We start from the raw sequence: 24,336 nt of genomic DNA on the forward strand, positions 1-24,336 counted from the left end.
AAGGGATAAATCATAGCATGCAAAAAGCCACCGAAAGAAGAAAATAAACTAAGCTAACATTAATCTTAATGCTCCGTTTTTACAATTGTTTGAGCATAGAAGGACAGGGTGAAGACAGAGATGAATAGAAAGACTGAGAGGAGGGTGAAAAAAGAAGGCTTCAAGGAGAGGCCAACGCAATTCATGATGATTCACATGATGCCATTGAGCTTATTGGCACCAAGACCATTTCATGTTCTCTCTTTTGATTCTTTATCTTAATAAAAGGGTTTCAATCAAATGGATGTGTATCATGACACTGTGTGGAACTGGTGCTTCCTGCAAAGTGAACTCATTGTACACAGTATTCTGATGGTTGTGTTTTTAAAAGCACTTTTTTTTTTCTTCAAAATTTGTGTCAGTCTAAAACATGGAATCAAACTTCTTTTTTTTTGTAACAGGAAACTAAACTTGAAACCAAACTTTCTTTTCGACAGGCGCACACAAAAGTGAAGTTTCCATTGAAAGAAATAGTTGATTAATTCTGGCACAGTTGGCAGAGAACTTTCTGGCAACACAGTTCAGTGAAGTGTGGAAAGGAGCTGGCGTCGTCGCAAACGCCAGTCACAGTTCGGAATAGCACACGCGTGCAAATCAATATGCAACACTATGCTCGGATTTGAGTGTCATATGCGACAGCGTGCCGGGACGGTGACGACTCACTCTCCTTGCGCTTTCCATTCAAACTGTGGTGTGTCTGTGTGTGTGTGGGAGGGAGCTGCGGTTGCGGGATGTTCACTTAACCCTTACACACACAATAATAATGTCTCCGGAACGTCATGGCCAATTCAGCTAGACCCTCAATGCACAGCAGGAGGCTGTGGCCGCACAGCAGGGGGGGTGCACAGTGACGGAAGGCAAAAACAGAGCTCAATGCTTTCACCTCACAGCAGCACACTTACATTGTAAAGGCACCGCAAACGGTTTGTCTCCTTCTTGACTCTGTAAGACGTGTGAATTATAACCTAGAGGTGAGCTGAACAGGCAGTGGCAGAGTTGAAAACATGTCTTCAGCGTGATGCTTTGCAGCCACTGAGTAGCAGCTGTCTGCAATCTGGATTTGCTGAGCCAGTAGTTCCACTGGAGCACGCTCTGTGCCCGCATTATTCTTAAATGAGACACATTTGTGATGAGCAGGAGGAGGCAGAGGCCAGAATAGCAATGGAGGTAAATTAACTGCTCTAGGGCAGACCCATTCTGGATGAGTTCATTACGATGCGACGGGAAAAAAAACTTAACATTGATTTAACTCTTTAATGCTGGGCTTGCACACTGCGCTGGGGTGCCATGATTGCTCTGTACATGTCCCGAATTGGCACGAACAGAATAAGGTCGGCATCTAAATTAGACCTGGTGGAGATCATTTGGAGGACTTTCAGTGTTTCACTTCGTGGGTTTAATTTAGACTAAATCAGCTTCAATTGGTGATACAATAGCATTAAGGACAATAGAATGAGTGCAGAATGATAGCGGTGGAAGAGTGGAAGAGCTTCAACATGGATTCTTTTTAAACATCTCGATATCACACCATCAAACTAATATTTCAATAATTCCGTGCACAATTATACTGGTTTAAGTAAAAAAACGGTGTTTGTGGATATACATTATGCATGACTGTGTATGTAAAGTGTGCATGTTGTGAAGGCAATAATGTGTGTTATGTAGGGCAAGGCGGCCACGATGCCTCATTACCATCGCATGCTACAGCAGCTGGCCAGAGCTGTTTCTGCTGTTAGCACATACATGTGTGGTCCATGTACATGGATACGTGTGTGTGCAATAAAACTATAACATCACTATAAGCTCACATTATGCGGAACCACTAGCTGTTTCTGTCAGTATGTTTGCTGTGCATGCGTAACTGCAGTGTGTGTGATTCATCACCGGTGGGCTCGCTGTCTCGATGTTGCTTGGCAGGGGGTTCGTCTGTATCCCACGGTGTGAGCTGGTTGATGGGCGTCTGTCCCCACCTCACCCCCGGAGCCAGCAGCAGTCCTGGGGTCTGGCTATCTCCAGGTGACAGACCAGAGACCTGCACAGCAGCAACAAAAACAACACCACTAATTAGAGCATAATATGAGGAAAGGAAAAACAGTCACAAAGGACTTAACACATTTAAAACCCCTGATATTTAAATTTGTGAAACTGTAAATCACTTAAAATAAAATGGTATTCAGAAATGATGGTTGACGTTGAAGTGAAATAGCTCACTTAAACTGTAAGTTTGAAAAATATTAATAATAAAAAATATTAATAAATCAGTGAATGAGGCCTGATTACAGCCTATACACAAGGAAAGGGATGTTTTTCCTTTAAAGAAGAGCCAGCATTTGATTTTTAGGAAGATACAAAAATCAACTTTCGTGACTTGAATGCACCTAAATCCAGATGCTTCCCTCTGAGATGTTGTGTTAGCAATGAATTAAACATTGTGTTCGGTCGAGTTAGATAAAAAAAAATCCCATCAAAATACAACAAATAGAAAAGAAAGAAAGACATCCTTTTGCAGTGGGGATAAAATAAAGAGTTATTTTTAGAAAGAAGATGAAAAAAATGACAATATGTGGATAGAGGTGCAGGGGCTACATTCAATTCAGCTTTACCAAGCCAAAAATAAGAGTTCTCTAAGCCTTTCAAAGCAGCAGTATCTCTAATATTTGGCCTTGGTAGGGGAGAAAGAAATGTTATCGGGCAACCCAGACTGATGAAAACACAGGGTTAATCACCACTGGACCCCTCAGCAATATTTGCTCTCACTATCAGTGTGGAAGCCTGGTCTAACAACGAGGTAGAGAGAGAGCAGAGCCAAGCCTGATTCCCCTGCTCACCCCTGCCAGCCTCCTGAGTTAATAGAAAAGACCTGGTCACCAGGCCACCCCTGCGTCTTGCTGGCTGAACCCTGCATCCTTCAATTCCATTATCCTCCCTGACCCGGCGTCCACTTCATCAAGCATGCCATCATGCATTCCAACAACTGCGCCACCTAAGCTGTGTGAGCCGACGGCACGACAACAAAAATGCAATCGGAACCACTGAAATTGCAATGAATTCATGCGCAGCTTTACATATCGGAGCCATTTGTGGAAGACCTTGCTGCCTGTTGTAATTGCTGATAGATTCATCCCAGCTTTACAGGACCTTTAACACTTTCTTCATTCACATTACCAGGACAGTGTGACTGAAATCCGATTTTTTTGAGTTTGATTTGACTCAGATTTGATTTTGTCAGGGCTGTGTGGACAAAGAAAATCAATCACTGAATTTGAAAATCAGATCTGTGTCACTTCAGTATGTGGTCCGAGATGAGATATATCTGATATGTGGCTATGCAACATGCAACTGCAACACACATGCCCGAAGCTTTGTTCTCTTCGACCTGCAGCAAATCAAACAAAAGTTGAAGAGAGTGACGTCCTCTAGAGCTAAATCACAGTTTGGTGCAATGCTGGGAATTCCAGGTAAATTTTATCTTACATATTTTGTGCTTCAATACCAAGTCGACTCATATCTATTTCTGTTGTTGTTGATAACACACGCGAAAAGGGTATCAGAGCGCATGCATGTTGTTTCAGAGGACGTCACATTCAGACACAACCATCTAATCTAATCTGTAATGAATCCCAAAAAAAACTTTACAATAACAGACCAGTTTACTAAATAGTAAAAGTTGTCTGGCAGTTTGTAAGTGCTGCAGGAAGAAGAAATAAAAAATAAAAAAAACATCTCAAGGCAAAGTAGAAAACGGGGTGATGGAGTGAACAAGCAACACTGGGTTTAGAGGTAGACGGGTTGTCAGGTCTTTCTGTCCAAGCTCAACCTGTTGACTTCAGACAAGAGAAAAATGCAATGGTTTACTCAGAGAATGCCCTAAGCGCTCAATTCCATCTGAGAGCCCAGGAGATTTAGTGAGGGAGAATTCAGAGAATTTTCAAGGTGAGGAGTTGCATTCTATAACCCACTATTTGTTTTAATGAGCATTTTTCCTTCTCCACTCTGTGCTTTGGTGAAGTCCTCTGCAGCCTTACCTTCTCATCTATACAGACTCCTCATTAACTGACAGCATTAACTCTCATACTCTCCTTAACCTCTTCACGTTTGCCTCATAAGAGCTTCTCATTAATACGCCGACCCATTTTACCAAAAATGGGAAAACAAAAATCTACTCTGCTGAATAGGAATCTGTCAGTTTTCATACACAAGGAGAGAGAGAGAAAGAGAGAAAATTGGAAGAAAAAAAGGTTCTTAGACGGCGCCATCACATTGACAGCAAATCAGCTAAGCTCAGAAACAATCCTGACTTAGAAATGATCAAGGTTAGATAAAAAAAAAATATACACACACAGACATACACACCAGAAAGTCAGGGGGCTGTGCACACACAGCAGGTAAAAACGCATGTGCACACGCAGAAGGCAGGAGATATCAGACAGGATGTTTATTAAGATGGCAGACTTGCTGCAGGCAGGCAGGAAGGCACTGTAGGTTCTGGGACAGCGCCTGCCATTTTCTCTCTATTTTATTTGCTCTCCCTGTTTTCCAGTCCCCTCCTCCCCAGCCGCCCATTATCACCGGGCAGCAGATGGTTTCCTCTGACTCGACAAAAACCATGCTAGAGAATAGGACAGGAGCCAAATAGATAACTTTTGAGTTGTGCCAAGCCATTTTGTGTATGTCGTCGAGCTGCCATGGGGGACGGGGGGGGGGGGGGGGGGTTGTACAGTCGGCAACTTCCGTGCATATGGACTGTCAAGTGTGGAATGTTGCACCTACACGCTGGCATATGCTAATGTGCAATCATGAACATGCCTAGCTGTATGAATCTGATTATTGCTGTGTACACATTTGTCCATTCAGGTGAAAAAGATGATGAGAGATGTTCTCAACCAGGTAGGACTGATATGGCCAAATAAGTGAAAATCAAAGTCAACCAATAGTTATCGCAATAAAAGGACTGCTAGTTTTGCACCTGAAGTAGGAGTGTGTTGTGTCTCAGTGTGTTGTGTCTCAGTGTGTTTGCACAGTGCAAACGCCTTACATGGAGAGTGAAATTTTCGTTTATTGACATTAAAGAAAATTACACTGCTTGATTATAATTATTGTGAAAAGTCTATAACTGGATAAGCAAAACAAAAACAGGAAATCCTCGCACAGGAGTAGGGTAAATAAAAACACATTGGCCTTTTTTTACAATGAGAAAATATCATCTTCATACATTTAGTCGGTTAAGAGGAGATAATAAAAGCATTTTCATCAATTAACTATGAGCACGGAAATATCTACCGGCGGTGTTGCTTCAAATTCAGCAGGAAGTGCTGTTCAATTCACTGTGGAAAATAAACAAAAGTGTATTTTTTTTTTCCCCTTCTCCTATACAATCCCACACGTAGATACACACGAGCGCTCAAATACACACACAGCACAGATATAGTGACTCATTCGCTCTTCTCAAACCTCTGGATGTTGCAGATATGTCAGAATCAGTGTATTGAGAAGAGGAAGATAAGATCGAGACGCATCAAAGTCTCTCTCTCTGTATATATATATACGCGTATATATAAATATATATATATATGCGCATATATATATATATATACATAGCTATTTTTCTTGGACATGCCAAGCACCGACAACTGTCACTGTGCCGTCCTTCAATAGCAAGCAGTGTTATTGTGCCTACCACAACTTCACCATCTGCTGTGGGTACATGTCGGCAGGGCCTCATGGTGATAGCAAAGGTTGTAGGCTTTGGTAGTTTTCGAGTCATCCACAGAATAAACAGAAAGCATTTGCACATGGCTTTGTGTTTGCCTTTGTTTTTTGTTTGAGCCAGCCCTTTGCCTGCTGGTTATTGCACTAGTTCAATCCTAAAATAACACACGGTAGGAAAAACTACCAGAAAACTACCACCATGAACATTCTGCACGGGCTCAGCCCTTCGTACCTACAGTGCTTCTGACATGAGCTAATACACCTAAACCTGAACATATATGCTCCCCTCTGGTTAAGAGATGGCTTTCCTTTCCCCCCAGAGAAATTACTTTATTGCTCGAGTCGAGAAGAAAATAGAAAGAAGGGGAGGCAAAATACAGAGAGAGGGAGAGATGAGTATGTCTATAACACCCAGGTCCCATTGCGGTAAACAATGTTACAGCACACACTGATCAAATCAACTAACTGCTATGAGATTTAATAACAGGACTGAGTGAAGAAGAGGGTGCTGGAGTAAGAGAAAAGCAATGTTTTGAGAAAGTGGGAATAAAAAAAAGGAGGTTTGAGGGAGAGCTGGGACGGTAAATAGTGAAAGGTGCTCTCATACAGACACACAATGCAGGTCACTAACAATAGTAGTGACAGGCTAATCTTGTGAAATGTCATTAATATGACTACCTGACACAATGTGAGTGCAGGGTGCAGGCCAGTGCTACGCGCTATACACAGGTTGATTAAGTTCTACCTTTTCTGGTCCTGTGGAAAAGCTCTTTAAACACGTGAGGAAAATAACAGACTACAGATGAGGAGAAGGTTCGGGGTTGTGTGATATCCCTCAGTCGTATATGGTAATCAGAAAAATCTGTTAATGTGCAGTTGTTTTCCTGATAATTTTATCCACTAATTTATTCCGGACCAAGAGCTTTTCCTGGTGATGTGTTTGGAGATGCCATTATGGTTTCATTTAAATGCATCCCAGGAAATACACCCCCACCATCTGCTGGCTATCTCTGGGGAGATACATGTAAACAAATTTAATCATAATCAAAATTTCAATAACAGAAGCCACTGCCATGCCATGCTATATGGTGCACACGAATACAATAATATCTCACTGCAATTGCACACCATGAACAAATAATAAAAAAAAAAGAAAAAAGAAGTATGTGCAGGCAAGGAAATGAAATGCAACTCAGACAGAATGGCTTTTTCTTCCCTTTGGCCAGGCATGGGCAGATACAGCGCATTTGGCTGAAATGTGGAGGGTGATGGAAATAATGGCTTTCCTCGGAGAAAAGTAACAGAAAGAATGTCAGGGACGGAAGGAGAGAAATATTGAGAGGCAGCATATGACACAGCCATCCATCACATATCCTTGTATCATTGTCTCTGACAGATCATTTTCAGCTTCTCCAAAACAGAGAGAAAAAAAACAAAAAATCAAATCCTAGTTTCCTCCTCTTGCTTCGTCCAAAAGCCCCAACCAAGTGTGGTCTGTAACTGTCCAGGAGCGTCAAGGCGTACACACAAGCGCACAACTCATTTTCTTTCGGACATTGTTCACTTACTGCATAGAGGTATCTCCTTTCCATGCCAACACGCTGACACCTAAATGTGAAGTGGATTCGTTCTGGACCTCCATCATAATGGTGCTGAACGCCGGGGCCGAAACACGGAGCAGCTGTGTCTAATCTTTTAGAACGGAACATAGCGGAGCATCTCGCGAGTAAACAAAGAGACTACACTGCCACTTTTTGGCAGCCATTTTAAAATGGTGCAGTGTACCGAAATGTCGAAAAAGTGCAGTCGGAGGAAGGTGGGGTCTTCAGCGTGATGGCTGCGCGGAAGAGAGACGGAGAGGAATTCCAAGTATTTAAAATATTCAAATTAGACACGATATCTCCACGACTTAAAGCATGAAAAAAAGGAGATCTTTGGAGTTGTTCAATAACGTTGTTTTGAATTAGAATAGATGAATGTCTCTATGGTGTAGGGTTGAGTGGCGGTTTATTTTGGCTGAAAACGCGATATGTACGCCATGCCCCACATTCACTGCACCCAGACACGCGAGATGCTTTTGCTTTACTTTTACTGACTTTCAGTAGCATACGGTTAACCTAATCATGCTCGTTAATTGCGCCTTTGATCGCCAGCTGAATCACTTTTAATGAGTCTGTAGATGTGTCTGTTGTCGGTGTGTGTGTGTGTGTGTGTGTGAGAGAGAGAGAGAGAGCGAGAGGGAGTGAGTGAGTGACGGGTAGAGAAAAAGAGTGGCGCCGAGAGATTCAAAGCTCCACGACTCGCTTTAGCATCAAATGAAATTTTAGCAATCAGTCGCATGTTTATGTTAATATCGTGGTTGTGGCGACTCATTATAAATTAAAGATTATTGTTTCGTGTAAAAAATAATTAATCCCGGCGACGCCACTTCCACTCGGGGCTGTGAGAGTGCAGCTCTGCTCTCTACTCGTCTGAAGAGATGCAAACATAAGGGCTGCTTTACAGTGATTCCATTTTAAGACATGGCATTGTTGTGAATCCGGCTGACGGTATTGTGTAAGAAAATACATCGGTATGATTTCAAAATACTGTACACTGCGCAGCCATACTATTGGGCATTTTTATACAGTAAAATAATCTCTTTAAAAATTCTGATTTTCTTACAACAAGAAACAGAAAATGCCATAACTCGCTCTGATTGAAAAAGAAAATTGTTATTAATACTTCGACTTCGGATTAGGTTCTATATTTTTCACGGTTCAGCTGCACGACCGTTTTCCTTAAAGACACATTTTGTGTAAAACCTCGAGTCATCATCTTTTTCTTAAAGCAATCTCTCTTCATACAAAACAAGTCTCAGCCATCACTGTAGATTGACCTGGCAGTCTGTGCACTGACAATTAAAAATCCAAACAAATCCCAAATCCTTCCAGACACCGACGCTTATCACTGACCCCCAGCAACACAATAGACAAACACAATAAAAGCCCACAACACAAGTGCCTGGCGGGTGTATGCGCTATTGATACAGAAAGGGCTGCGGATACAGACTCACATAATTTCAAGCCCCAGGCCAAACAAGTGAAGGGGAACAGACTTCACATTCACTGAAATTCGAGCTAAGACACTGCGAAGGCACGGCAATCTCCTGCCTCGGCGTACACGTTCTATGGTGAAGAAGCGTGACTGCAAGGGGTGAGGCCGACAAGCTTCAGTGAAAAAGAAGGACTGGGAACCACGCCTAATATCCCACAAGGTTGCAGGGCTTTGCCCTCGAAAGAGTACCTCAGCGCCCTTCTTTTCTTGTATTTTTCCTTTTTCTTGCAAATACTGCAAGTGAACTCAGACAACGTGACGTTTTTCTTACAAAGGGCGACTATTGCTTCGACATGTGAGCCGCGGAGGTTTCATCGTGTCATGGTAACACCTCCCAGTAGAGCGCGTCAGGGACCACACATTGCCCTAAACTGGCACTGACCGAGGCAGTAGGAGTCATAGTTCTGCAGGCGGGCCGTGAACCTGCCTGATATGGGGTGAGTGTTTGGGGAACAAAATATCTTCAGCCTGTCACAGCATCAGCTTCAGAAACGCAGAGACAACTGTGTGGCTCTTGTCTGTGGTTGAAATTGAGGTAAAGGGATTTTGTAAAAGGTCTATATTCATATAGTGCTTTCTTTTTCTAGTCTCTTCTAGACCACTCAAAGCTGCTGTACACTACAGTTTTTGCCATTCGCTCATTGTGTGTGGGAGCCTCGAATACATGTGTGACAAAATAAATGAACATTAACTGGGCAAACAGCCATTTAGCACTTAAGGATAAAATGAATTACTATTGATATCGCAATAAGAAAAAACAATACCTACTGTGCCAAGAGTGCAGCGTGGGGAATTTTTTTAAATGAGTTTTTTATAATACATGCTTTCTGCCAGTCAAATAATGGAATGCTTTGGCAGATAGGTCCAAATATCAGATCACCATATGGTGGTGCTGGGAATCAGAGGGGGAAAAGCTGTGGAAGTGGAAGGCTACCTGCAATGATGAACACTGGTGGAACCTTACATTAGAAAAGCTCTAACAAAAGAATAGCATTATCCTTCATGTGAATGCAGAGCATTGCCTTGATTTTCTGAATGTTGAGGTCACGCTGGAGTGGTCATTAGGTAAAACATCACAGAAGATAAGGTAAATATGAAAAGACCTTGTATCGTCAAGTTGCTATTTTACCAGATGTCACACACTTATTCTGCACTTTGGATGGTAGAAGGATGATGTGAGGGCAGGAAAGACCTGAGATCCTGAGAGATATTTGCTCAAAAATCTACAGTTCAAGGGTTTGTGTTTTGGCCTATAAGAGCTCAGTGTTGTCCAGATCACATCCTTTCCAGTCTTTCCAGCTCCATTCTACTTCAGTGAGTGTATGCCCAGATTCAACAAGAGGGGAAATAACAGCATCTGCGAAGAGCTGGACTCTAACAGGTCTGATGAGCACAACAGAGTGTTATAGAGACCCGTTCTGTGATGTGTTCATACACAGATAGATTATAAATGAGACAGAGCAGACAGGCAGTTAGATGGATGCTTCTATCCCATGGAGCCTCCTATTGACTTTCACTGGGTATTGAGAGATCTGGCAGACAAAGAGCCAGCCTTTGGTCAATAGGCATTTCAACTACAGAGCAGTCTGGTTTCTGCCTGACACTCAGTCTGATCTGACAAAATACCCTTTTATGAACACTGAAGTAGCTTTTATTATTTATTATTTATTTTATTTATTTGTATTTTTTTTTCTTTAAATAAAACAGGCTTTTTGTTTTATTTAATTTCCCAGCAGTATCTATACAATAGAGTTTAGTCCACTGAAATATACATTCTAAAGCACCACCTGGAAAATACTGTTCCAATTGTACAAGTGTGAATAATTAAACTGAAAATACCAGCACAGCTAATGGGAGGTAATTGCTGCAAATGTGCCTAATTAACGACACTATGCTACAACATTATGGCAGCGCAGTGGTCAAATTTAAAACCTTCTCTCATATGAACTCTGGAAATTGAAATGAATATGAGGCATGTGGCTATACAGCATGGCGCTCACCTTGCATTCAGGAAAAATAGCAGTATTAAATGAGATGCAGCCTATTCTGCATCATTACACTGTCAAATTAAAACCACTCATGAATCCACCAGCGTGCCAACAAGCCTGTTATTACGTTATTTTTGCAGCCTTCTCTACACAACTGTGCATTTTCTGGTAAAAGGGAATAAATGTACCTGAGAATGAGTAGGTTAAAAGGCACAGGATGCTCAGATGCTAAACGCAGATGTTTTCATGTGAGTGACTTGATGAGTCTGAGTGAAACAAGAAGTTAATTCAAAGAAATGCACATGAGTGACCTATAGCGGTGTTCCGCCTTTTGAGGTTTCAGTCTTGAAGCTCCAGTCCTGCTCCCCCAGAGTTTGCAGGAAGACTGAAAGACTGGTTTTATCCCACAGGATGAAGAGGTCAGTGCAGCTCTGTTCTCCTGCAGGCACAGGGGGGAGCCGACACAGAGCGCTGCTTGGGGTAAAATATACCCTTTAGAAACATGCTGGGATCATTAAAGATCCAAAAAAACCTTAAAGAAAGTGAGAAATAGCCATGAACTACACTGCGGCAGGTGGATAAACAGACCTCTGCTTGAGTTTTCAAAGCAAAAGCCTTCTCTGTCTGCCTCTGAGTGAGCTCCCATAGATTTTCTCCAATGTTGTTGGTTTTTCAAATGCAAATGCTGTTCTATACAGATGGCGAAAGTAATTTCAAGGCTCATATCATGTGTCGAAAGTTACAATTGACAAGTAAAATTAGGATGTTTTTGAGGATTTCTTGGTGTCTTTATTCTTGTTTTGCCCAAAGAATTTGGTAAAATAAAATAAATTAAAAACACCCGGCAAAACAGCTGCATAAAAATATTCCGGAATCTACATATCAAATTCCACTCTAAGACATGTAATCGCGGTGAATCCGAGACTTAAAAAAAGACCTTTTTAGGAACAAGGTAATCTATTTTTACCAGCTATAAAACAACAGCATCCTCTTTGTGCCAAAAAAAGTCAATATTTCTCTTTCCTAGTTTTATAAATACTGGGAAAAGTTCCCTCTTGTCTGTAAGTACATATTTCAAGAGCTAAAATTGAAGCTGTGCGCCTGTCAAAGTCGTGGTTCTTGCACATTCTATATTTCCTGTGTTTTTTTTATTTTGACACTGTCCAGCTCCCTTCAGTAGACTCATACACTGCGGTTACACCGCTGTTATATCACACAAACATTAAACTTGTCAACTTCCTCTCGGCAGTTGGCAGCCTTGTTTTCCTCACTATTTAGCCTTGAAACCGGTGAGAATCATCACAGTTTAGTCGATGTATTACAGGTCCTGGTGTGAGTGAAACGGGTAAATTTGGAGACTTGAACATAAAAAGAAATCCTTTTTCGTGAAAAAACCTTTTATGGCATTTATACAATTATTTTTATTTCATTACTCAGTTTAGTGATTTTGCTAAGTGATTATGTGAGAGATGAAAATGTGTCTTTGCTTAATAGATGCAGACCAACAGCTTTAATCACTTGGATGATTAATCACTTACATGGATGAGTCATGATAGATAGATAGATAGATAGATAGATAGATAGATAGATAGATAGACAGACAGACAGACAGACAGACAGACAGACAGACAGACAGACAGACAGACAGACAGACAGATAGATAGATAGATAGATAGATAGATAGATAGATAGATAGATAGATAGATAGATAGATATTATGTTACCAATGTGTCTTGAAGCGGCAATAAAAACAGTCTAAGAACCTCCAGAGATTAAATCTTTTTCTTTTTTTTTTGGTAGAAGCTGATGCAGCTATTTCTTTGCATTTTCAGGGGACTTCACCTAAAGGTTGCTCTTCTTGACCAGGACGGTGCATAAGCCCCTTTACTGTGTCTGAATGAGGTAATGATGCCACTGGAGGAAAGATTTAAAGACACTTTTGTTGTCAGCAGAAGCAGCAACTGTGCTTTACACAGGTTCATATTTCCCTTACACAAGCCTTACACACGGGCTCCCTGTGCACTTGTTGACAGGAGCTTGTAATCTGAAATAGTCTGCAGGGTTGAGCTGTTAAGTCCCTTGCAGGAATAGGATACAGTTATGGTGAGAAGGGGAGGACAAGGAAGAATAAGAGGGAACATCTTCCCTCTAAAGCTTATTGAGCTGTCAGGTTTCAGTCCCTATCAGGGACTATTGATTTCCTGTCATATGTTCGACTGTATGTGCTTTCACATTCGTATTTGACAAGAGCGCTTCAGTTAATGGACCTGCTTTGGCGGTTATGACCACATCAGGAAGCCCATCCACATATTGATCTGTGTTGACGCCAAGCGTAGTCCTTTATTTAAATTGATCCATAACAGAGTAGCCAAGTGCTGGTTTCACACTCTGATGTTTAATGGAAACTACCAGACTGCACATTGAGCCAGACAGAGTGGAGTCATCACCAACAGCAATGGCGGGGACACGGAGGCAGCTAATAGTGCTAATAATGTTTTGGAAACTGACAATAAACTTCTCCTGTTTGAAGTGTTTTCTCTGGATGTTGAAGAGCTAAGTTGAAATTACATTGTGGCATAAGCGTTTCAGTGACCTTTCTCGTGTTCACTTCAGCTGTCAAAAACCATAGCACTGGGCAGCAACATAGAAACGGATGAATTAAACTCTTGTGGCATTTACTAAACACAATTTTTTTTGTCGCGTCTGACTAAACCACGTTGTTCTGCAAAACCTATTGTTTCAAAACGTTGCCGAAATCATAACCTGTAAACTGTGTCGCATTAATATAAACCTTAAGCAATAGGAGAAGACAGTAAATAGGTTGTGTTTTCCTTAGAGACCAAGCTTCATAATGGAGATATACAATGTGCATGCATAGGACATCGCTTTGGAGAGCAGTCACAATCTCTTGGCCATGCCCAAACATTAGTAAGAGTCATTAGGCTCATTTAAATAAGGCCGTTAAGCTGATAAAATGAGATAAAAATGAGGCTGTATATTTGAGCGCAGGAACAAAAGAACAAGCACCCCCCCCCCCCTTACAATATCTCATTGGTATGCAAACCCTTCTAAGTCAAGTGCACCATAACAAAGGATGGTGGAAAGCGTTTGGTGGAGGCATTTGACGAGGGCAAATGTCAGTGGCCCCGGTCATTTCAGAGCGACCTCTGTGTCTGTGACATAAACTTTAATACCAAGAGTAACTCTAACAACAACCTCAACATGATGTTGTACACAAACCTTGACAATATGACTGTTACAACCCTTTAATTAGAACTGTTTTTATTTTTTCCGTCCTTAAAGCAGCTACTCCCTAGCATGACTCACCAGGACGACGGTTGATCAGCGGTAGAGCGAGGAACCTTTTTTTTCCATTTCAACCGGAAGGTTGTGGGGCTTGATTCGATTCCCCGCTCCGCTAGTCTACATTCCTTATGTGTCCTTGGGAAGGACACTTAACCCCCGTATTGTTCCTGACAGCATGTGAATGTGTATGGTGTATGTGGGATAGAAAATGTGCGGGACACACAGATGCATTGCATGAATGTGTGAGTGAATGGGTGAATTATGCGGGGATGGATTAGGGGCCAGTGGGCCCCTGGGCACAGCCTGGAAAAGGTGCACTTGGGGCCTGGTCCTGGTAGGCCTGTTCAGTAATCCATGCTTGAGTGAATGACAAAACTGTTGTAAAGCAGCTTTGAGTGGTCATTAGGACTTAAAAAAAGTGCTATATAAATACAGACCATTTATAATTTTACAATATCAGGGGCGGAGAAGGTCGGCTCTTGCCTGCAGCAATGACACAAACACACACACACACTAAGCTATTCCATACAATGCACTTCTTCTATTCTATGTGAATTAAATAGTCATATTTGCAGCTAATAAGTCAATACAGTGGTATAAGTTTGTACCTGCACGACCACAACAACAAACACATTTTTTTTCTAAGCTGAAGCTGCCATCCCCGAGACAGCAATATTGCAACAGTAAACTCTGATATGACATTTCTACGGTGAAGATTTGAGCTTTTACTATGGAAAGATATGATGTGACACTTTGGAGACTTTTCACACCAACTCTTCCTTTTTATGGACTTTGTGGCTTTATAACACCACACTATTTCCACCTTGGACGAGACATAATTTATAGGCAGTAGAAGGCTTCGTCGGGCGCATGTAAACATTCTCCGGATAAGTTAGGGCTGGGCAATAATTCTACAAAGATAAATATATTACAATAGGACTTTCCTCAATATTAATGTAATAAAAACATGTGTTTGCACATTTAAAAAAAATTACATTTGTTTATGCATTCTTAGAGACGACATAAAAGTTTTGCCTCAGATTTGTGAAATGTTTCTCTGTTTAAGAATTGTGTTGTTTTCTATCCATAAAGAATTTTAAAATTCAAATTAGAAGCGGAATAGAACCCTTTATTGTCATTGTACAAGGCGATGGCATTAGTGGTGGGTTCCTCTGAAAACTAGTGCTTATTCCAACACAGAAAACAATAGTAAAGAAAGAAACCTCTAAATATCTGACATTTTAGTGTGATTAATAGTATAATAGTAATAATATAAAAGTATAATAACTGATTTGAAACCTGATTTGTAGGTTTTTGCCACAGGATAAGTGTATGGAAAGGATAGGTGTATAGAGGTAGGGAGATAAACAAAAAAGCTCCCCAAAAATTAAAATACTAAATGCCAAAAGAGGAAATACAAAGAAATATAGCTAATTTCGAACATTTACTGTTACTCCACGACTGTGAGGCGTCTAAAAATAAAAATGTTGTGAAGAGACACGAATCGCTCGTGTAGAGACAAATCCCACTTCACTGCTGATTTAGAATTATGAATAATGCCTCGTTTTCATGTTCACTGAAAGACAGGGGAGGAGCTCCTGAAACAGTAACTGTAAACTATCTCAGGATGATAATGGAATCATTGCTTACCGGTATGTTTGCACCTTGTGAATCATGTAATAATAATAGTTTTTATGTGCATGGAACATTTACACATCGTAAAAAATATATTTTTCCTCGTGCATGGTTTTCCCTCTTTTTCTCACATTTCTGCAGCCCGATTGGAAACCTGGTGTATGGTAAATAGCCCTTAAATTAGGTCCCTGGCCTTCCAGCTTGGTTATCTGTGATGATCTGAACAGTGTGTGCTGCTTGAAAAGACCCATTTCCCCTCTGGCACATCATTTAACATGTCTCATTTACCAGGGAAATATGCAGGTCACACACTGGGAGATTTCTGGTCACATCCTTACCTCGCTCAATACAAATTTTTAAAAGATTTGAATTAGAACAACTATTACATGTTATCTTCTACTTGTGTTTTCACCCCGATAAATATTAATGTTGTCTTCTTCTTTGACAACAATACATTTGAAGCAGGCGCCCGCAGCAGTAGAGTAAGAGAGAGAGAGGGAAAAACTACCTTCACAGGTAGTGATAGCTTAACCTAGATCTTTGAGGGGCACCTTAATACAAAATAAAGAACACTGGACACGGCAGCAGAGAAATGTTGCCAGGAAGTGAACAGTTATTCTGTCCAGCAACAAAGAAGAGGGCTCTGCGTCATCTTCAGAGGTCAAATTACAGATTCAGAGTCAAACAATTGGATGATTTATTGATTTAAAAAAAAAAAAAACAGCTAAGAACAGACAATCACACAAGCTTTTTTTCTTCTTCTTTAGAAACAGTGCCAGCTCATAAAGACAGTACGTAAAAAAGTAATTTGAAGGAAATATAACCCCTTTAAAAAAACAGATATTTATTTGGAGTCAACAAGCCAAAATCCATTTATGCCGTGTAAGGTCATGCCCTGTTTACATGTAATGCTTTTATCCCGTCTGCTGAAAATGTGTAGGTGTCTGACATTTACTTCTGAAGTATTCAGGGTGCGTTCTTTTCTTTGCCGTTAGCTTTCAGAGCTGATGGATGAGTACACTTGAGAAAGTTCAGTGGAAATGTTTGCCTTTCACCAGCAAAAAGTCTGCCATGAACTTCAACATAATAACTCGGATCTTAAAGCACATCAGAGAGCGCGGCACAACACTGACGAGGTGTCCATTGTCACGTTTAATAAAAAATAAACCCACAGAGCAAAGCAATAGCAGAAATACCTGACCATTTTTCACTTTTACAATAATAAACATGAAGCAAAGTTTAATCACAAAAAAAAAGGGAAATATGTATTTTAAATGTTTCCTTTAGGTTATAATAAATACCTGCATTGTCCTTCGTCTACCATGTCAAATTCCTGAGTTTTATCAAGTTCACCCTCAAGTGTCACGTGACTTCTGTCATAATTACAGCCACGAAAGGTCACCTAAGAATAAAATTTAACTATGGGTCGTAACGCGCTGCTTGCATGGACAACCTATAGGATTTTACCCCTCATAAAAGACATGCTTGATTTATTCCTATATAGCGTCACTTTCTGTATAGAACTGCAAACTCCTCGGTCACAGTTGACGCACTGAAGGCTCGGTGCTACCCGATGATGAATTAGTATGACGTTTTGAGGCGGTTGATTGAAGTAAAAATAGCACGAAACAATTCAAATACACTCCTTTTTTTAGTGATCATACAATTTCATATTATTGTAGCAAACCCCCCCCCCCCAAAAAAAACAATTCAAATGACGTTAAGGAGGTTTTCTTTATTTTATAAGATGCTAAAAAATAGAAGCAGTGGTTTGAAAAATGTGTTTTCCGACCTGAAATAATGTATAAATTAGCATACAACTAAAACGTTTAAAAGTATAATAGTCATTACATTGAATACATGTGTAAATGTATTTAGTTACTGTGAGCCAGTGCTGTCAAAGCAACCCTAACCCGTAATTACTTTCAGCGAGTGTTTTAAAATGTACTCTAATTATTTAATTGTGACTCAAACACAGTTTGTCCTTGGCTGATGCACAGATTATCCGGAGTTCAGCGATTTGAACTGCACTAGAAATCTAAGGAAATTCTGTCTGTGTTCGTCGTGCTGTATTTCTATTTTCTTGTTTTTTTTGTTTTTTTTGTTTTATATGGCGGCGGCCTTGCAGATATTTGTGTCAGGCTCGTATTATGTGGGCTAAATCCGCAGCTGTAATTCAGAGCAACTTTTAAACTGAGACGTTTAAAAGAGAAATATTAAACGGAAATATTTAACTGCTCTTATTCATTTTCACCCACTTTTTCAACTGTCTTTTATACTCGAGAGAGAGACACACACACACACACACACACACACACATAGTGAAGTGTGTCATTTTCAAAATGGCAGACAACAGTAACAAAATGTTCCTTTTTTTCAATCTTTCATCTTTATTGTGAACTTGAAAAGGCTGAGATAATATGTCAGTCGATTTTCTACTGGGCTGCTCCAGCCTTTCTGTGAGTTAATGTGATAGCGCTTTGACTGCCCTTCAAATAGAATTAGGAAATATTTGCCAAGATATTTCAAGACTGACTGTCAACAAACAGTCCACTACAGAGTGGAATATGCACTGAGCTCTTTGCACACGCAGTAAAACTCAGCACATATTTCATTTTTTTGTCCAAGTGCTTTCTGACATTACATGCTTGTTAAAATAGTATTAAGAGTTTGTCCAGCAAGTGAGCAAGCACTTCACACTGAAAATGTCCTTTGGAGCAGAGATTTCTTTTTTTTTTTTTTGTCAAATCTGTGAGTCATAATGATAATTGATTATCTAATAGATTTGTGTTAATAGAAATATTGAATTATTTTAGTTCTCCTTTTCCCACTGGCACGACCAACAATATCATTTAAAAAAGCTATATGTAAGAACATTATTATAATAAAAATCACCAGTGTTTTAGCAGACATATTAAATTAAATTGAAATACTGGCTTCACTGACAACAATGGTAGAGCCAGTTTAAACTTAATTTAATTTACATTTACAGCCGGCTAATTCAGTTGCGTAACTCCTCACAGTGCCGTCTTTTGGTTCATGAAGGATTGGTTCCTCCAAATTAGGGGACAATTCTCACCAGTATTATCCATTTGGATTGTGGCACCCAGTTTAAACTGTAGTTGCATATCTTGCATATAGTGTATTTAAGAAACAGAATCAAAAACCTCATTTTGAACACTATGTGCCTGTTTTTTTTAACCGATATCTCTTGCGTTTATCATCCAAACAACGTCACGCGAACAGTTAGACAGTTATGCGATTAACAGGCAGATGTTCCCCGCATTTATAGATAGATGTGCATTATTTGCAGTTCAGCTTTAGACACTAGGTTAATTCGCCATAGTGCTTTTGTGTGAGGATTATGTGGAGCCTCAATAACACGAGGTAATGACATGGTAATCTCAGCCCAAAGTGAGGTACAAGGGGGTTGTTTTTAGTGTCGGAATTATTCCTAGGTGTGTTTTGGGAGTAACATCAATTAAGCCAATCAGAATTGCGCTTAGTCATTCCATTTAAAAGTCAGGTGGGTTTGTGCCTGGCACGTTGCTATTTAAATGATGAATGCAGGAATCTGGAGATATGAAGGATTCTCTGCTGAGGAGATAACAGAGCTGAAAATCAGGGCTGCAGGCCTGCCTAATAGGTACGTGGACCCTCTGTCCCATCAACGACTCCATTATACTGCACAGAATAAAGAATTGCAACCGCCATTTAACAGATGAGGAAGAGGAGGAAGAGGAGGAGGGGAGAATCACCGAAGTGCGTCCCCGTGTGTAACACAAGCAGAGTGTTTGTGGATTGTGAACCCGCCAATGTTTGAGCAACTAATGCTCAGCTTAAATAAGCATGACAATCCTGGGCCATTGACTTTAGCCCGAGGTTTTTCAATGTTGGTCAATGCAGTGGTGCAGTTTCTGCTGCGCAAAGATGGTAAAGTGCCGAAATTGGGCCTGACCACACCTCATTTTAAGATTTCATTTTAACACACTGATGAGCGCAAGTGCATTTTCTACATACACTACCTGGCTGCTCCAGTTGGAAACTAACCCCCCCCCACCGCCAGCGTGAGAGATTCCTTTTACTGAAATTAAATACTATAAAATATTTTTTCCTTTTTGCTATCATAGTCGTTCTGATACTCATTGCAATCAACTAATGACATAATAACAAGGCCGGTCCATAGATCTGCAACATTTAAACAACACTGCAAAAAGAAACAAGCCTCTAATAAATCCTGCCCCTAAAAATAACTGTGTAGTGTCAGTGCTTGGCTCGCATTTGATAATATTTATTGCTTCCTCAGATGCACAGCACTTCCCATAATGCCTCATGATGAAATGGTTCCAATTTCAATCTGACCTTGAGAATGTTCTCTTTATGCACTGTTCTGACATACTGCGCCTCATCAGGAGACACTCAAGATGTGGTGAGACTGTGCAAACACGCCCTTGAAATCAGCTTCTTAATTGAGATGGAAGCTGGAGAGTTTCCAACAACAAAGACAACCTCGGCGCACACACAGGCTGTATTGTCGGACAGAGACGTCCTCTTTTTCTGAGCAAAAAAAATGAAAATGTGACCCCAAGTTGGGCTGACATTACAGGCTATAGCTCACAGTAATGGCGCCCTGTAATGGATCAAATGAAAAGGGGATGTCATAATGGAAGGTGGGAGCAGGCAAGGATACAACAATCATACCTTATATTTTCATTTGTGTCAAGCCATGACACACGCGCTCTCTAAATGACAGACAATGACAGACAGTACCTCCTGGCACGAATGTGGAGAATGACACTCAATCATTCAGCTAAATCGGGAGGAAGAGACGAGCGCATCTTTAAACAAGTCAACACAAAACACGAGGAGCGTGCCGTACTCTTCCGCTGACGCTGCCGCGATGAGAGTCGGGACGCACGAGTCGCTTCGTACACCTGTAACAGCAATTTAAGTCATAATCACACCAGTATGTAAAGAAGCGCTCCACTCGAGCACCAAGCAATTATGAAGTAATTACTGCATTTAATAAAGCTGTTAGACTGAAAATGATTGATTACAGTAAAATTAGTTTACTTCCACTTTTTTTTTTTTTTTAAATAACTTTATAGCTGAAGTCAGCGCTCACTGAGTCAAGTGTGAGAGGAATACAAAGACAAGATAAAATAGGTAATTAATGCCAAATGTAAGTGGATGATACTTTAGAAAGCATAAATTCAAATTGCACTAATGTAGGTATTTATAAAAACAACCGCTCTTCTCTGAGATGTGCTGTAAACGCATCACCCAAGTAAAGGATTACTCGAAAAAAGTACTCTGCCATTACTTACTTTAACCAGTAGAGTAATCCGCCATATTAATCAAATTTAGTAATTATAATCTAATTGCTTTCAATTACTTTTGTATTGCTTTGCTTCTAGACTCAGTAAAATATTATGTTGAACAGACAATTTATTCCATTGCAATTTGCAGACTAATTTGAATAGGGATATTATCCTCCTCTTCAAACATTATCAACGGTTATTTCCCAGAAGTATCTAACCTGATTACAGTTGCAATATTGCTGCCAGTGCTGTTATTAGAGCAGAATACAAACTGTGTGGCCTTTTGTTTTTCCCTCAGATCATGAGCCGCATTTTCATTCTTTTTGCGCCTGGAAATATTTTTTAAAATATGTGCGAGGAGATTGGAAGGACTTTAAGTTGCAGCTAATTTTAGCAGCGAGGATTTTGCAGCCTGCACTGGAGAAAATTGCTATCACAAAAAAAATTGGAGAATTGATGCCGAGGAAAGTCAGCAAGTTTTTCTGATGTAAAACCTTGAACCCAATTAGCTCGTCATTGCTTTATTCATATATTGAAGTTGTATAACCTTTTTTGTCCAGAAAAATAAAATATACTGTCTGTTCTTTCACCAATTTATGGGATGTTTCACTGTCTTTTTATGGCACCAGGTAAGAATTATTGCAAGGTGCAGTTATATTTCTCCAGTATGCAGTCTAGATTAATCCTGAACAACGTTTTAAGATGTTATTCATTGTCATGAATGGCACAGCAGCTACACAGTGATTACCACTGCTGCCTCACAGCATGAAGGTCCTGGGTTTGAACCCCAGACACGCAGGTTGTGTCTGTGTGAAATATTGACTTGTGACTTCCTCAGCCAGTGCTTGCAGATGCACACAGTGGTGTTCAGCAGGACAAGGTGGTGCAGATTATAAACATGTAAGCTGAAAATCAATGAAATATTTGTTTATTTAAAGGTGCATTATGTAATAAATCTAAAGCAACTGGCCGTAAAATCCTCCTAATATGTCACAGAGACTCATGAATAATGTTCATATAACAAACTGAACTCACCAACAACAACAGTACAGCCAAAATATTTGCATTAAAAAGAAATCTTTTGCAGACTGCAAATCATGTTTATGTTTTGAAATCATGTTTTGGCATGTGGCGCCACCTACCGCCGTCTACCAATCATTGCAGTCAGTAGAGTCTCAGCTGCCGAGCAACCACGGGTTGCCAGTAATGTCAGAAATCTAAAAGACCCCGGTATTTTGATTTTGAATGTAGTAACCGTTTTTTTGCCACATTCTTACATATGGCACCTTTCAAATTCAATTTTGTTGAGTGCCGTGCATACATTAGCCAAAATGTTTCCAAAACTCTTCATTAAATCCACAGAAATCTGTATTTCTATTTAAGGAAACAGACCATTTTCATATCAACACCTCTTAATGATGCCTCCTGCTCTGCCCGTCTCTTCCAGTTAAGTGCACGGTGGAAACCAAAAAATACAATTGACATGATCCCAAAACCGCTTCCCAGTGTCATGGAACAAGGTTTTTGTTATTGTTTTGAGTGAAAGACCCCAAGACAGTATATACTAAGGATTACAATTTTATTTTTTACTTCATTTGTATAGTTTTATAGATTTTTACATCTGTATAGTTATTTTAAAGTTGCCTCATAAATAACATTTAATGTCCAATGGACAAAAAAAAAATCCATGTTCTTACAAAGAGTGTGTCCTAAAGTTCCACCAAAATCGATGATTGTAGGAGAGAAAATGTCCCCTTAACAAAGAGCAACAGTGCCAGTATCACTCTGTATACTGCTCTAATACAAGCAACATTAGGCCGTTGCTGTCCATAAATTATTCATATATTATTCTCATGGACCACTGTAATCTGATGAGTGCGATAACCATGTCACTGAAAGTGTTGCTTCCAACTCGGCATGCCACTGAATACTTAAACTGTGGATAATATTGATTAGAAGAAGAAGAAAAAAAGAGTCACATGTAAAAATCATAAGTTGCTAAACAGCAGAAAGATGAAAGAACAGCATTTACATATAGGGTATACAGTGGTTGTGGTTATGGCAGAGAAGAGCACTGCAGTGTGATGATGCATGGAGCCCCTAATGAGAAACAACGAGCTCTCGGTAATCGGTTAGCCTGAGTTAAGGTCAGACCACAAATGCTGCATGATTGAGTCACCCCCAAAGTCCCTATTAGAATTTGCATTTAAAATATCTATTATTTATGTGTGTATTATTAAAATGGCCGGCTGTGGATCCCCTGAGAACAGTGCGCGGGGACGGCCCACAGCAACTGGCCACAATACTGGAGACTGACAATCGAATAATGGGCCGAGAGGAATGGAAGACTTATGAGAGAGAGATTAAAAAAAAAAGAAGTTGTCTGGAGTTCATGAAAAGCATTGGTCATAATGAGAAACACATTAAATTTAAGGGAAATAATCTAAAATTGAATATTATTACATGAATACTAACTTCAAGCAATTTAATGGAAGCTATTTTTTAAGCCAGCGCTAATACGATTTGCCCGTTACTATGACTATACGACAATAAACAGAATTAAACACGAGCACAGCAGTTGCATTTGGAGGATTTTAACCTGCAATAACAGTCTTAGAATGACAAAATAACCCATTTTATTCCCACCATTATTTGTCTAGTTTAGCAGCTATTTGCTCGTAAACAGATGCACGGCACAAATTAAAAACAGTGTTGGTAGAGGGAAAGCGCACCAATCTGCTATTCCAACTGGTCAATAATCCTGTGCTTAAACCATTTAATTCCAGGTCCATGCAGATTTTCACCAGTGGGAATGCGTTTGGTTGACATTCACTCAAATGACTCCAGGAATGCAAGCAGATTTGTTTCAGCTTCAGCTCCAAACGGCATTAGTGAGAACTTGCAATGTGTCATTTTAAGCTATGACTTTGCATTATGTGAGTAAGTATGTTCTGAACTGTCACAATAAAAAGCCATACAATCTGCATTTCACCATAGAATCTACAGAATTCATAGGCTTTATACTTATGGAGCTCATAAACCCCGACAATATTACAAGGCCATCCATCGCTGTTGCATTTATACATTCGGTTATATTTGGTCTGACTCAAAAGCAAAAAACTCCTCGTCGTCATTCTCCGCACTTCAAGATGAGTTCTTAAATAAAGACATTGAAGCTAAACAAAACAATGTCCCTGATCTGATATCAGCTCAGGAGGAGAGGAGAGCACAAAGTCAATTGG

At 40.1% G+C, this 24,336-nt stretch overlaps 1 protein-coding gene across 1 annotated transcript in view; it reads right to left on the reverse strand.

Annotated features, from left to right (window-relative positions):
• Positions 1 to 24,336, reverse strand: part of klhl29 (kelch like family member 29) — a gene marked incomplete at both ends in the record, with an annotated part of 157,202 nt that overhangs the window by 121,116 nt on the left and 11,750 nt on the right. Inside the window, 1 exon segment of the mRNA XM_083898757.1 lies at positions 1,924 to 2,071. Coding sequence (XP_083754883.1) covers positions 1,924 to 2,071 — 148 coding nt within the window.

The sequence above is a fragment of the Microchirus variegatus genome, assembly GCF_963457635.1.
Source record: "Microchirus variegatus genome assembly, chromosome: 12".
Classification (NCBI taxonomy): domain Eukaryota; kingdom Metazoa; phylum Chordata; class Actinopteri; order Pleuronectiformes; family Soleidae; genus Microchirus; species Microchirus variegatus.